This window comes from Electrophorus electricus, chromosome 24 (genome assembly GCF_013358815.1).
Source record: "Electrophorus electricus isolate fEleEle1 chromosome 24, fEleEle1.pri, whole genome shotgun sequence".
Classification (NCBI taxonomy): Eukaryota; Metazoa; Chordata; class Actinopteri; order Gymnotiformes; family Gymnotidae; genus Electrophorus; species Electrophorus electricus.
In genome coordinates this window covers 2,550,798-2,565,493 of record NC_049558.1, presented here as the reverse complement: position 1 = coordinate 2,565,493, position 14,696 = coordinate 2,550,798, and the positions used below count along the sequence as shown (strand labels likewise).

Below are 14,696 nucleotides of genomic sequence, written 5' to 3'. Positions count from 1 at the left end.
TCCCAGTAACGGTCTTTTCGGCCAGCAAGAAGCCTGCAGAAAAATCCCTGGTGGTGTGTGCATGTCCTGTCCTCATTGTGTCCTCACTGGACTGTATGTCTCTGCTCTTTCAGGCAGAGGCTGGAACAGATGCGTGAGATGTATGACCGTGCTGGTGAAATGGCCTCCTCCAATCCAGAGGGCAGCGAGGGGTCCCTGACTGGCAGTGACCCCTTCTATGACCGTTTCCACTGGTTCAAACTGGTTGGGAGGTATGTCGGTCACTCGTGATGTAGGATGTTTTCAGCCCTAAAATGTATTAATGTATTGGTAGGTCCACAACAAAGAACAGTGGGAAGTGTATGACATTAAACTTACCTATTGGGTATTTACAGAGAATAAATTACATTACATTGAACACAATTTTTAGGCACATTTGCTTAGGCTTATAGCTACTGTAGTCCATGTGTTGCAATGAAGTGTGCATGGGCTTGACATTGTAACTGTGCGCATACAAGGTTTTTCTTATAAATAAATGTTTCTAATAAAGTGGGCAGTCAGTACACAGCAAGCGATGTGTTGTTTGCTGTTTGCAAGCGGAAAGTGCAAGGTGAGACGTGATGGGAATTGTGTATCTGTTCACGTGTTGTGGCATGAGACGCGTTAGGCCGATCAAAGGAATGTGTTAGAAAAGGGGGAGGTGCTTTCATGAATTATTCATGTTTTATTCATTTAGCTCACACTTCTGAGGCATTCCACACCCAATTACCATAACTCGTTTTAATACACTTTTGGTCTGAGACCTTTCTTCCTGTCTGATTAAATCATCTTGTTTGTGTTTGCATTTGCCATTCTAGTTTGTGTAGTTTCTTTGATTGTTATTACCAAAATGAATCACTTTGGCTTTCCTTTGTTTATTTTTACTTTACACAATGTTTTATGTAAAGTTGTTTTTCATCCTTCCATTTGTTTATCATTTAGTTTTAATGTTTTCATTTTTCATTTTGTGTTTTATCTGTCAAATTTCTTAGTTTGGTCATTCACATCAACAATTACTCATCTAGACCATTTGATTCTGAATTTTTTTTTTTTTCGTTTTTATTTTTAGCTGACACTTCTTCAGTTATGTGTCTTGCACCATTACCCTTGACTGTATTTCATCTCCTGGTTTTGAAAGACAGTTACTGTTTGATTTCTTAATGGCATACTAGTCACTGAAGAATGTTCTAATGAGCATTTATTCATTACTGTAGACCTGTGTAATTACAGTTTCAGTGAATTACTTGGCACCACTCCCACGGAGTTGAGATGGGCCCTGGGCTTTAGATGGTCTGGTGTGTCTGGGGCCATCCCACTAACCCTCCGGCTGCCCGCCCTTAAACCCCACCCCTAGCTCGCCCATCTTCCAAGGCTGCGTGAACGAGCACCTGGCCGACCGCACGCCTTCGCCCACCTTCTCCACGGCCGATTCGGACGTCACCGAGTTGGCCGATGAGAGGCAGAGTGAGATGGAGGACCTTGTGGATGACGAGGCCTTTGTGGACGACACCAGCTCAGACGCCGGCACCGAAGAGGGCTCGGACATCTTTGGTGATGGCCACGACCCCTTCTACGACCGCTCACCCTGGTTCACGCTCGTGGGAAGGTTGGTGCTTGGGGGAGACATGGATGGACGGAGAGACGGAGAGAGAGTGGGGCATTTTAGGGTGTTCCTTCAGAAACGTGCCGTTTAATCTGGCGTCACCCGCTGCTCTGCTTACAGCTCCGACTCATTGTAGCACACGGGTATTTTGCAGCTGTTTTGTTGTTCGTGGCGAAGAGGCCTTTTTTTTGCCGTGCGTGCTTTACAGGCAGCACGTCTGGGGAGGCTGTCGTCTCCTCTCCCTCTCTCTGTGCAGACAGCCTGTCTCCACTTACCCTCGCAGCACAATTGGCATTAACAACCGGCACTAAACAGCCATCCACCTGTTTTTGCTGTTTATCATTTTAGTTCTTGTTGAGTATTTGTTTTGTCTGTGTTAAACATTTTGTTTATTTATTTTTATTTTTTTTTATTTTGTTTGTTTTTTTTGGTGCTTTGCCTGGATTGTGTCCTTCCGTGTCATTTTGTGGCTGTATCAAAATCTGCCTCATTCTGCTGGGAGAGGGATTTAGAGCACTGTCATGGGGAAGGTTTGGGGGAGTGAAGAGAGTGCGTCGTCCTGTCGTGAATGACCGTGCGTAACTGTGACCTCACCGATGCCCTGCAGTGACCGCTCCACACGATTTCAGCCTTGAGGCTTTCAGGGGTGGGGGTATGAGTATAGTGGCTACAAATCAACATTGCACAAAGCAATGGCGCGTGTGTGTGTAAGCAAGCATGAAATATTCCCGTGCTCTGATGTTTTAAATGTTTTTCTTTAATTCAGACTGCAGCTTTTGTCTTGTTTTGTAAACACTGATTTTTATTTTGTCCTTTTTTGCCTTGGTTGTCATTTCATTTTCAGCTATGGTTGGTCCAGTAGTACAAATCACTGAGTTGTTTCTGATCAACCTTCAAAAGATAAACCTAGGGACTGTCAGTGTGTAGAAACGGCATATGAACAGCATATTGTAACTATTATGGTGAGCGTGCCTCAGTATTTCTAATGTCGTCGTGTTACTTGTTCTGTCATTTGGGTAAATGGAGAGAGCGTGTGTTTGGCCGCTGCCATTAACGCTGATGTTTAAATCAACACCTGTACATTTCATCCTACTACATCAATGCATCGTGGCCTAAATAGGCGTGTGTGTCTGTGTGCGCATGTGAATGCTTGTCTTTCTGCAGAGCTTTCGTGTACCTGAGTAACCTGCTGTTCTCGGTGCCCTTGGTGCATCGTGTTGCCATAGTGACGGAGAAGGGCGAGGTGCGCGGGTTCCTCCGTGTGGGGGTCCAGGCCATTGCAGGTGAGCCGTGTTGCATCTCTCCCTCCTGCTCGGTTCTCTTGTGTCACGTCTACTGTTTCCTGCCCAGGCGTCCGAATCACCAGTAACGTAGAGGTACCCGTCTTTGTAGACTTCTGTTCTCTCGTGTTTATCTTTTTTTTTTTTTTTTTTTATATATGTTTAAAATTTTAAAAGTGATCACAAGAAAGGCTATTATGCAGTGCTACAGTGTATCTTGGTGACCTTGGACTGTGTGTTTTGGTCATTTTAATGCTCTTAATTAGGTCATTCCTATAGCAGGTGCAAATAAATCCCATGCAGCAGTTGCATTGGGGCATGCAACACTGACCTTGTTAATCATGGTTATCACTCACTTGCACCAGATGGATGTGTTTGCTAAGAAGCTTACTTTCCTGTGTACGTCCGCAGCCTTTTTAATCAGACGCTGAATGAAATGAGTCATAACTGTCCCCTTCATCCTTCCTGATCTCTACATGCGTGGTGTAAGCGAGGTGTAATGTTACACTACTCCCATCCACACACATACTTCACACTACCTTCAGAGCTGTGCGATAGGATGTAAGACACAGTTGTGCTGTTTTCCTGATGCTCAGTTGAGCTTGTTGATGCTGTTCAAAAGAAAGGACTCCGACATGATTGGCTAAACAAACAAACAAACCCAAAACAGTAATGAAACACCGGCTTCTATTTATACTCCAGCCAGCCTTGTTTCACATAACATATATGGATCTGTAAACGTGGATGAACCTTTGGATGTGACCATGCCACGTTTCACAGGTCATTGCGCAAGACCATATTCCATTGTCCATAGTCTCTGTTGACTGACACTGATGTTGAAGTGCTGACTAATTAATATCGGATGGCGATCAACTGCACTGGTCAAATATGACAATGCACCTGAAAGCCTCAACTGTATTGGTAATTATTTCTAAGGCTGCCTTCACTAAGGTTTGTGTCATGGCTGCCTCATTCTAAGAAGAGTGTAACTCTGAAGCTTTGTTTGTGAATGCTCGGGCCCGTTAGCGGTCCCATTTTTGTCTTACCTGATATTTGTGATTTACTTTAGCCGATGAAGAAGCACCAGATTATGGCTCCGGTGTCCGGCAGTCTGGCACTGCCAAGATATCCTTTGACGACGAGTATTTCAAAAAGGTACGAGTGTTGAGCGTGCCTCTTTGTGTGCTACACTCAGCCCATCCACTCAGAGCCATGGTTTCGCTATCCGAGTTCTTCCCGTCTCCTACAGTTGCGTAATTGGGAAGAATAGTGTACTTTTAAATTTATGGAAGTCATACGTTCTCTTTAAATACCATAGAAGCTGTTTGCCTTTGGAAGGCAAAACTGATTTATCCAGATGCATTGGGGTTAAAAAATAAGCCCTTCAATGTGAGAAGGGTTAATTACTGGCTGTTTTATTATTTGTTTATTATGGGCCATCTTAGTTGATAACTGTATTGAATTCTTTCCTCTCTTCTCCTGTCCTGTCCTCTCCTCGATATCTAGAGTGATTTCACTTCAGTGGCCATGACCCGTTCTGGCCTCTCTTTGGAGGAGTTGCGTATTGTGGAAGGCCAAGGTCAAAGTTCAGAGGTCATCACCCCCTCAGAGGAAATTAACAGAATAAACAACATGGGTAAGAAGGGATGGCGGGCACAGCTGGTGTCCCTGGGTCAGCCTGCAGCATCTCTGTAATGGCACTCTCACATTGTCACCAGAAATGTATACAGACGTTCTTGCAGATGTTTGGCCACCAATGTGTTTTTATTAAAGTGTGGACTGCATCGTGAGTGTCCGACTGTTGATGATTAAGCTGCATTGGCTCTAGCAAAGATCTCAGAAATTCCCGTGGCAAAAACCTCAGATATGAACCTTGTAAGCCTCTTAGGTGTGTACATGGTGTGTGATGATGATGTGTGTCTCAGACGTGACCCTGGGTGGAGTGGAGTCTAAGCTGGACATCAGCGATGGTCTGCCCAGCCAGCTGGAGGTGGGCAGCGTCTTCACCTTCCGCGTCACTGTGCTGCAGGCTTCCGGAGTGTCGCCCGAGTATGCCGACATCTTCTGCCAATTCAAGTGAGTCAGCACATCTCCATGGAAACCCCTTTTTCTCGGTCACGGTGTCCTGTACTTGGAGAGAGAGCTCTTGCGTGGATCCAGCTGCCCTGTAATCCTGTAATCTTGTCGTCGACAGCTTCCTCCACCGCCACGATGAGGCGTTCAGCACGGAGCCGCTGAAGAACTCTGGGAAAGGTGCACCACTGGGTTTCTACCACGTGCAGAACGTGAGCGCTCCCGGCGTCCCACCCTGACAAAACACCACCCACTAAAAACAATTACATTCCCCTTCATAAATTGAGAAATCTAAGATCAGAGGACTCCCCACCAGCGGTCAGAGACATCGCTCTAATGATGTCTTCTCTGTGATCTCTGATAAATACCAAAGTATGAGAGATGACCCAGACTGATGAGAGTAGGACCTTCTCTAGCCTGCATGACTGGCACCCACACATTGGCACCTGTAACTGTACTGATCTACTTCCATACGTATTACCACTCCACAGCCATTCCACCCTGACCTTCTCTCACTACCCTCCACACTCCTCTAACTGCAACAGTAGTCAAATCTTCTTTCTTTGCGACAGTGATTTTTGCACTGATAGTTTAGGCCTTCTTTAGGAATGGAACCCCTTTTGTTGCCATGTCACAGCTTCTGGTGCACAGATGAACACACTGACATGACACGTCCACTACACTCTCAGCCTGTAACCTGATGTTGGGCTTCCTGTGCAGATTTCCGTGGAGGTGACGGAGTCCTTTATCGAGTATATTAAGGCCAAGCCCATTGTGTTTGAAGTGTTCGGTCATTACCAGTTCCATCCTCTATACCATCATGTAGAGAATCTGCCAAGGTAATGGCCTTCCTCCTGCTCTCTCTTTCTCTCTCACACACACACACACACACACACACACACACACACACACACACAGACAGCTGCACAGCTGGACATATTCACAGCAATTTCTGAGTCTGTTCCTTGCCAGTCATTTCATCTGGAGCAGATTATTAAATCCATGTATATTTGAATGAATTTATTTTATACGTATTATTTGTAATGCTTCTGCTGATGTAGTAACTGAAAGTAAGTCATGAATATGTAGTAATCTTTTCTACCCCACCCCCTTGTCTTTCAGCCTCCCCCAATCTTCTAGGAAATACTACCCCCCCGCTATGCCTTTGTCTAAACCAGGTACGGCAAGTCCTGTTTCCATGTCTTTTATGGAAGTGCGTATATATTTAATAAACCTTTAGGCAATCTTTAGGAAAATGCTTAATTTGTGATTATAATTCATTATAAGAAGTCACTTAGACCAGCCCTTGGCTCAGAGCATCCTGAGAGTACAAAGTGTGACCACTATCATACATCTTATTACACGAGCCATTAATCAGCAAAACAAAGCTGTATAAACCCCCTTCAGACAACCCCGCGGGGCTTTTAGCTGCTAAGCTCTCTTGGGAATGTTCTTTTGATTTTTGATTTACTTTGTGACGGGTACGTTGGAAAGATGCTGCTGTCTGCTACGCTGTCTCGGTTGCTGCCGTTGGGAGGGGAACAAATCTTGTTTTTTGCGACTAAAAATAACCCAGGAGCTGCAGCCTCGTTGTGTGTGCAGTGTCTCGGTCTGTAGCCATGAGCTGGCACTGTCCTGGGCCCAAATGTGTCAGTAGCTTGGTGTGACTAGGAAGAACTGAAAAAGCTTTATGGCTGTTGGTGATCTAGACTGGGCTGTGTAGGATATGCGTCATGCATAAGTGGCTTGTGTGTGTAATTCCCAGAGAAAGCAGCGCTGTCAACACAGTGCGGTGATTTATTTATTTTTATTTACTTGCACATCATACTCTCCTTTTGGTCTCTTCTGCAGTCATTTGCAAGCTTCCTTATTGTGTGTTTATTTTTCTCTGTTCTCATTTGCCATTTGTGTCCCATTCAAACTTGGCCCCTCCTCCACTCTTCCACCACCTGCGCGGCCCTGTGGCAGACCACGCACGTAAGATCCAGTTGATCAGGCACCTGATGAGCGGCTATGTGCACGGTCAGGTGCTGGACGCACTGTCGGCGCACGCCAACGCGCTGGCCTCCGCGGCCGTGGCCACGCTGGAGGGCGGGGCCGACTGCCCCATCCACTTCCCCATGCTGCCCGTACCAAACGACTCCACCCTCTCTGTGCCCAAACATCACGGTTGGTACACGGCCTCACCCGGGCCGTGGAGACGAGATCTGCGTGGTATAGGGAGCTGGTGTAGGCCCCCAGCTCTAGGTTCTGTGTGCTGACGTGTATTGTGGCCGTAGCGCTGCCTTTAGTGTTGTATGGAAGAGAGTCGTGTGACATAGACTTGCTTCTCCTAGTTTCTCCTAGCTCCTCCCATCTTTCTTGCATGCCCCACCCCATCACGCCACAATCGTTCGTTGGGATCGCCAGAATGATTGAATGAATGGCATGCAGCAGCTCTAAATTGGCTTTCCCATTCTGATCATCAGGCTTGCCTTAGAAGTGAGATGAGGATGAAAGCTGGCACATGTCATCCTGAGGGGGGCGCTCTCTAGCTGGGTGTGAACAACTCTCTCAGTTCTGTGGGGGATTTGTGTGTTGTGTTATTCCCTCTGTCCCTGCCCAGCTGCCAGTCCCCTGTAGCGGTGCCAAGCGGTCTGTGCTGCCCTGGCATCATAGTACCAGTCTTTCCACTGGTTTAGGCTTGAATTCCTTTCCTTACTGGCCAAGCTTTTCCCTCCAGTCACGTGCACCCCAGTTCACATCAGTCTTTTTCCTGCGGGTCATGTGCTTCATAAGGCGGGTCTGTCTCCATTCCGTCAGCACCCGTCAGCCCAGGAAATGAGGAGGGCTCTGTCTCCACCAATCAAGTCCGACCCGATCACGGAGACCATACTGATCAGGGCTGACCCGATCACGGAGACCATACTGATCAGGGCTGACCCGATCACGGAGACCATACTGATCAGGGCTGACCCGATCACGGAGACCATACTGATCAGGGCTGACCCGATCACGGAGACCATACTGATCAGGGCTGACCCGATCACGGACACCATACTGATCTTGTTGAGTAGCTATTGAAATGCTGAGCAGAGCATCTTCACTGTGTACATCCACACTAATAACATCCCGAACATGTAGCGCAACGTGCTTGTTCTGCTTGTCATTGAACATTTTGACATGGGCTCAAACATGGTCTCCTACTGCCACAGGTGGAGTAAGAGGCATTGGCTACACACACACACACACACACACACACACACACACACACACACACACACACACACACACACACGTGTGCGCGTGCAGAGATGTGTATCTATAACTTTAGTACAGTGAACTTCAGTAAGGTCTTGTTTGTGAAGTCCAGTGACTCAGCATTACCTGTAGACGTTCCACTATACACATCTGCTTGTATCGCAGCTAGCCGATTCACTTTTATGACCGGGACTGCCACACCCACTTGTTCTCATAAAGCAGCAGTCGTAGAGTTAATTTATCCATGTAATTTAATATCACCTTATTTGGTATTTTTGCTTTATTATCCTGGGTGCTGTACCCTTTCCGGTCCCCAGCTCTGTTTTAATGTTGTCCTCCCATCTTTTGTAGTGCCAGCCACCAAACTGAACGCCATTAGCAAGTCTAACCTGGGCCAATGTGTGAGCAAGTACGACCTCCTGGCCTGGTTTGAGATCAGTGAGCTGGAGCCAACCGGAGAGTGAGTATAGCTCATCTGTTAGCAATGCCCCAAACCCTAAACCAGCTGGTTTAGTGCCTGTAAGCATTCCTTTTGTGTTCTGCTCAAATAATGGTTTGCTTGGGTTTGGCAGGTATATCCCAGCAGTAGTGGACCACACAGGAGGCATGCCGTGCCAGGGTACTTACCTGCTGCACCAGGTAACAACCAGCCTCCCTGTACTGCCACTACACGGAGTGAAGTTCCTTTCAGATTTGACATTCATTTCAGTTTAAAACCTAAAGATTGTTCCTGTAAGACTGATTCAGGTCTTTGTCATGGGTACGGTATCCTGGTCACTGGATGCCAGGACATGCCTACAAGTGTGCAGTATGATTGATGCCAATGTTTTTCCCTCTCAGGGCATCCAGCGTCGGATCACCGTCACACTCATCCACGAGAAGGGCAGCGAACTCCACTGGAAGGACGTCAGGGAGCTGGTGGTCGGTGAGTCCTTCCTGGCTGCCTGCGTGGGGGGTGGGGGGGACCAGGGGAGTGGTCTCATGTGTTGGACGGGTGGACTAACGGTTGTGGCGATTTTACCCCAGGGCGTGTCAGGAGCAAGCTGGAGGCGGACGAAATCGCCGCCGATGCCGTGCTGTCTCTCAACATCATCTCAGCCAAGAACATGAAGTCCTCCCACAACTCCAACAGGTACACTGCATGGGTCCACACAGGCTGTCTGCGTTAAACAGAAAACCCCAGTGACGCCATATAAAATATTGGAACAGGCTTTGAGTAACTACCTTGATTCTGCCATGTTGATTTGTCTTGTGCTGATGCTGGAACATGATGTCCAGAGCTTATACAACCTTCCTTCCTTGTGTGTAAAAATGAGTCATGAGTCAGTGGTGTTGAAATGGTACAAGTGAGACCCCTGCTGGACAAAGATGGAAATAACCAGAATTTCATGTTTATTTTGTCTCTGTATGAGGCTTTTTGTGTGTTTTGTTGCATTTTCGCATGAGTTTCCTTTGGCCTGTGTCATTTTATTGTCATTTCTCACTCTCTGCTTTTGTCTCTTTTGTTTTCCTGCTGCTGCCGCCGGACTTTTGGTTTCACACAGTCTTTGTGTTGATAACGATATTGCTAGGTATCAAACACACATAAACATAAAGCTCTTTCCCTTATAACCCCAAATAGCCCAAATAGCCACCTTAGTGAGGTTAGACATTAGCTGCAAATAGCCATGCGTTGTCTGTCTTAAGATGTGTAGTATCCCACTGACTACCTGTTGTCTGAAACTGAATTATTGAAATAAGAACAAACATCTACCTGAAAGGAACAAGTCCTTCTTAATATTACTACTTAAGCATGTACCCAGTCCTTCTAAAAATGTTGCATTACCCAGCTGAACGGAGACATAAGGAGCTGGTCACTTTGCTGTGAGATGAAAATCTCCATAACTCCAGCCTGCCCTCTAGTGGTTAAAGGACTATGGTTCCTCTCCAGTCTGCCCTCAAGTGGTTAGAGGACTGAACAGTCTGTGGCTCCTAAATACCCCCCCATATGCCTCTACAATAATTTCTAGTTCATTCAAAAATAAAGATGCAGACTTGAGAATTACTTTAAGAGAACAGCTGATCCTGTTCTTTATTGCCAGTTAATGTTAACAAGCATTGTTGAAGCACCCTTCAGAGAATGTCTCACTAGTACACAAAGAACCAGTTTGCAATGAATACAGTTTCCAGGGGCTGTTATGTAATCACCCCACCTTCTTTTACATATTAGGGTATGAAATCTCCACCATTATATTCAAACCATACATTATTTATCATCACACAAATTGAAATCCAGCAATATGCAAGTTACCTATCATTATGCAAATTGGGATCCAGTACTATGTATGCGAAGTGACCTTAACTCACACCACCAAGCACCTGCAAGATGGTTATTTTTATGTACTCTGTCCTTGTCGAAGAGACAATTAACCTTTTACTGAGGCCTACTGAGACTCTCAAAGAGACTTTCAGTTCTTTTCAAATATGATCTTACGCAGTACTCATAGTTATTTCTTATGACTGCTATGGGAATAATACAGAATGATCCACTTTATATTTGTACAGAGGCATTGTAGTCTGCACCAGGGATTGCAGGGGCCTTTGGAAAGGTCTGCAGAGACCTCCACTCCATACACACATCACGTCATAAGGAACACACAGTCTGTTTTTATATTATTCATATTTCTAGTTCAGTGTTTAAACCTGTCTGCCTCTTCTTATTACCTCCTTAGTACCTTTTTAATCCTTTTTTAATCCCTGTGTTTAAGATAGCTAGGCTTAAGATAGTAAACTGATCAGTAATGTCTGTGATCATCAAACAAACACTGTCACAGCCAAATTCTGTCACTGAGAACATAAACAATTTCTTGTGATGGACATACCTTATTTTCCTGATAAATATCAAAGCAGCAGTGAATGATATACATATAATAGCCTGTACATTCAGGCTAGAAGCATGGTGCTTGTTTTTACTCACTGTGTCCTTAATTTATCTTGCACTTTTTTGCTAATAAGTAGTCAAGCCTCTACCTGGGACGTTTGAGCCCTCCAGCTAGAAGAAGGTTATGCGTGGGTGTGCTTATCTGCACACACACACACACATGCACACGCTCGCTCGCTCGCTCACTCACTCTCTCTTACTCTCTCTCTCTCACACACACACACTCTCTCTCTCACTCACACACACACACTCAACTCACACACACACACACACTCAACTCTCACTCTCACCCTCTGGCCACCTGTCTCATGATGGCACACCATGAGTTTTGTAATGGCAGTGTCATGGTTGAGCACAGAAGACGCTCCTTGTTTCTCAGCCTTGTATAAGGCTGATGTATAACGGGCTTGTGCAATAACAGTACAGTCTGAACGTTGGCAAAGAGATGGCAGTGGCATGTTGTCCTGGCATTGTGAGACCAAGTGTTCTTAATGTGCCCCATGTAAACCCTCAGAATGCTAATGTTGTCTTTAGATCACTGGAGACGACTTGCTAGCAAAATACCACAAGTCGACTTGTGAAATTGATGTTGCAGATCAAATATGGGCACCACTACCACTGCAATAACTGGGCCACAAATGTTGGAATATTCTTGAATATTACAAAGGATGAGCATTCTTCCTTTTTCTCATCACGTACCCCCTTTTGTCAAAATCTCACATTTATCTGTGGATTTCTGCAGCTGCTTGACAATTTATTTCCTTAAATTATGACACATTGTAGCAAAACAGGTTTAAGGCGTTTCTACAGAGCACAGAGTCTGACCATTCTTACTGTGCTGTGCAGGACGTTCTATCGCTTTGAGGCCGTCTGGGACAGCTCTCTGCACAATTCTCTTCTGCTCAACCGCGTCACACCTTACGGAGAGAAGATTTACATGACCTTGTCTGCATACCTGGAGGTCAGCTTGGTCTACTCACCATGGGCACTGGTTTACACTACTGATCACAATTCTATTACACGCTGCATAAACTTCTTTTTTACTCTCAAAGTAGTGGTTAAATATTAATGAATTGTAAGCATAGGTCATTGAATGCTAAGACCAAATGAATAATCATTATTGGGTTTTACTTGAACGTGTGTGTGTGTGTGTGTGTGTGTGTGTGTGTGTGTGTGTGTGTGTGTGTGTGTGTGTGTGTGTGTGTTCTGCTTAAAGCTTGACCACTGCATCCAGCCCGCCATCATCACCAAAGACATCTGCATGGTGTTCTACTCCAGAGATGCTAAAATCTCCCCACCACGCTCCCTGCGGAACCTGTTTGGTACTGGCTATTCAAAGACCCCTGACTGGTGAGCCCTACGTCTGTGTGTCGTCAATCTTGTGCATAGAATCTCTTTTTAAAAATTTTTTTTTTGTCTAATGGTATGTGTCGTCATGCGAGAGCTCTAGCAGTTAGTGTTGTATGTGCAAGTGTGCAAGTATGTTGAAGTGTCCTCAGAACTCCAGTGCTCTATTCTGTTCACAGCAACAGAGTGACCGGCATCTACGAGCTCAGCTTGTGCAAGATGGCTGACACAGGAAGCCCTGGTGAGTTCTCTTCTGTCCGTGCCTCATGCCTTTTGTGGTGAAGGATTGGTATGTGTATAAATATCGGCGTATGAGTTCGAATGCGTCCTGTGTGACCCAGGAATGCAGAGACGGAGACGGAAGGTTCTGGACACATCGGTTGCGTACGTGCGTGGAGAAGAGAACCTGGCCGGCTGGAGGCCCCGGGGAGACAGCCTTATTCTGGAGCACCAGTGCGAGTTGGAGAAGCTGGAACAGCTGCATGAGGTTGCGGACCCCATGCCATGCTTATGGCTTATGGATTGTCCTGTACATTTTATTGAAAATGAATTCTGGTGTAAGCCCTGCTACCTTCAGCCTCATAAAAGCTCTCAACGTCGCTTCCTGTGCGACAGGTGGAGAAGACCCGACACCTCCTGCTACTCCGAGAGAAGCTGGGCGAGTCCGTTCCTCTGAAGTCCCTGAGCGACCCTCTCTCACCCAGCCTGAGCAGCGGCACCCTCAGCACGTCCACCAGTATCTCCTCGCAGATCTCCTCCACCACGTTCGAGAGCGCCGTCACGCCAAGCGAGAGCAGTGGCTATGACTCCACCGACATCGAGAGCCTGGTGGACCGCGAAAAGGAACTGGCCACCAAGGTACTACAGCCAGCATGGCATAAATAAAATGCCACGCCTACCATCATTAAATAGCTTGACGGGGCTCTGGGGTCAATTTTAACGACCTTCTCCCTTGTAGTGCCTGAGACTCCTGACCCACACCTTCAACAGCGACTACAGCCAGCTGTGCAACAGCATCAGTGACTGCAAGGTAACGCACTCACCCTCCCTGTGCACTTCAGAAAATATTTTGAGATGAAAGGCACGAGCTGCATCTCAGGATGCACCTTCTTGTTCGCGCTGTTCTCCCACAGCTGTCCGATATTTCGCCCATGGGCCGCGATCCGTCCGTCACCAGCCTCAGCAGTGCCACCCTCACGCCCTCCTCCACCTGCCCCTCACTGGTGGACCAGAAGTAAGAGCTCCGCCTCCTCCGGGGTCGATATGACTCCTTAATACTCGTATTTGAATAATGTTTGGGGGGGGGGGGAAACCTGCAAGCTCCTCATCGGTACCCTCTGTGCAGGACTCCTGAGGCCAACTCCTGCGCCTCCAGCCCCTTGTGTTCTGAGTACGAGAACTTCCCCATTGTGCCCCCCTTGGAGATGTCCTACCTGGCACGTGCTGGCAAGCACGAGTTCCTCAACCTGGTACCCGACATCGAGGAGATGAGGTCTGGGTGAGTGCAGAGAGAGAGAACAGCAACAGCTCAAGAGCTAGTGGTGGTGTGACCCAGGCTGGTTTGCCTCCCACAGAAGCACCAAGTCCATGACCTCAGCCTCCATGACCTCAGCTTCTTCAGCAGTGTTATTGTAGTTTATTCAGAATATAGTGTTGTGGTATATTTTATGCCATATTTAAACATGAGTGAACCTTGCCTGCTGTCCTCTTCTCCAGGTCTGTGGTTTCTAAGAAGGGATTCCTCAGCTTCATGGAGCCCCGCTCCAACTCCTGGGTGAAACACTTTGTGGTGGTGCGCCGGCCGTACGTCTTCATCTACAACAGCGACAAGGACCCGGTGGAGAGGGGTGTGCTGAACCTGTCCACTGCACAGGTGGAGTACAGTGAGGATCAGCAGGCCATGCTCAAGGTAACCCTTGAACTCTTGCCGAGAGCATGAATTCAGCTTAACAGAGTGTACTGTACAGTGTTGCTAAAAGATAATGGCCATTCTTTTTCTGTTTAGACTCCCAACACGTTTGCTGTGTGCACCAAGCACAGAGGCATCCTGCTCCAGGCCAACAACGACAAAGACCTGAACGACTGGCTGTATGCCTTCAATCCGCTGCTTGCAGGAACAATAAGGTAATCTATAAGAGTCCTGCAAAAACAGAGGGACAAAAAACATAGCCAGTCCGAAGTACGTGCACATACTCAGATGAACATCGTCATTAGT

General features: G+C 46.7%; 1 protein-coding gene across 10 annotated transcripts in view; it reads left to right on the top strand.

Moving 5' to 3' along the window:
• Positions 1 to 14,696, top strand: part of kif1b (kinesin family member 1B) — a 55,716-nt gene that overhangs the window by 38,064 nt on the left and 2,956 nt on the right. For 6 of the 10 annotated variants that reach the window (XM_027016303.2, XM_027016298.2, XM_027016302.2 and 3 more), the window contains 23 exons: positions 114 to 251; positions 1,373 to 1,624; positions 2,786 to 2,904; positions 3,971 to 4,056; positions 4,408 to 4,537; positions 4,827 to 4,977; positions 5,096 to 5,186; positions 5,695 to 5,813; positions 6,097 to 6,152; positions 8,566 to 8,674; positions 8,787 to 8,853; positions 9,055 to 9,139; positions 9,241 to 9,346; positions 11,981 to 12,095; positions 12,351 to 12,484; positions 12,661 to 12,722; positions 12,823 to 12,968; positions 13,097 to 13,339; positions 13,440 to 13,511; positions 13,615 to 13,715; positions 13,827 to 13,979; positions 14,198 to 14,390; positions 14,487 to 14,605. In XM_027016303.2, the coding sequence (XP_026872104.2) occupies positions 114 to 251; positions 1,373 to 1,624; positions 2,786 to 2,904; positions 3,971 to 4,056; positions 4,408 to 4,537; positions 4,827 to 4,977; positions 5,096 to 5,186; positions 5,695 to 5,813; positions 6,097 to 6,152; positions 8,566 to 8,674; positions 8,787 to 8,853; positions 9,055 to 9,139; positions 9,241 to 9,346; positions 11,981 to 12,095; positions 12,351 to 12,484; positions 12,661 to 12,722; positions 12,823 to 12,968; positions 13,097 to 13,339; positions 13,440 to 13,511; positions 13,615 to 13,715; positions 13,827 to 13,979; positions 14,198 to 14,390; positions 14,487 to 14,605 (2,847 nt within the window). The remainder of the gene's footprint in view (positions 1 to 113; positions 252 to 1,372; positions 1,625 to 2,785; positions 2,905 to 3,970; positions 4,057 to 4,407; positions 4,538 to 4,826; positions 4,978 to 5,095; positions 5,187 to 5,694; positions 5,814 to 6,096; positions 6,153 to 8,565; positions 8,675 to 8,786; positions 8,854 to 9,054; positions 9,140 to 9,240; positions 9,347 to 11,980; positions 12,096 to 12,350; positions 12,485 to 12,660; positions 12,723 to 12,822; positions 12,969 to 13,096; positions 13,340 to 13,439; positions 13,512 to 13,614; positions 13,716 to 13,826; positions 13,980 to 14,197; positions 14,391 to 14,486; positions 14,606 to 14,696) is intronic. The other 4 variants (XM_027016308.2, XM_027016307.2, XM_027016305.2 and 1 more) reach the window with 1 other exon arrangement.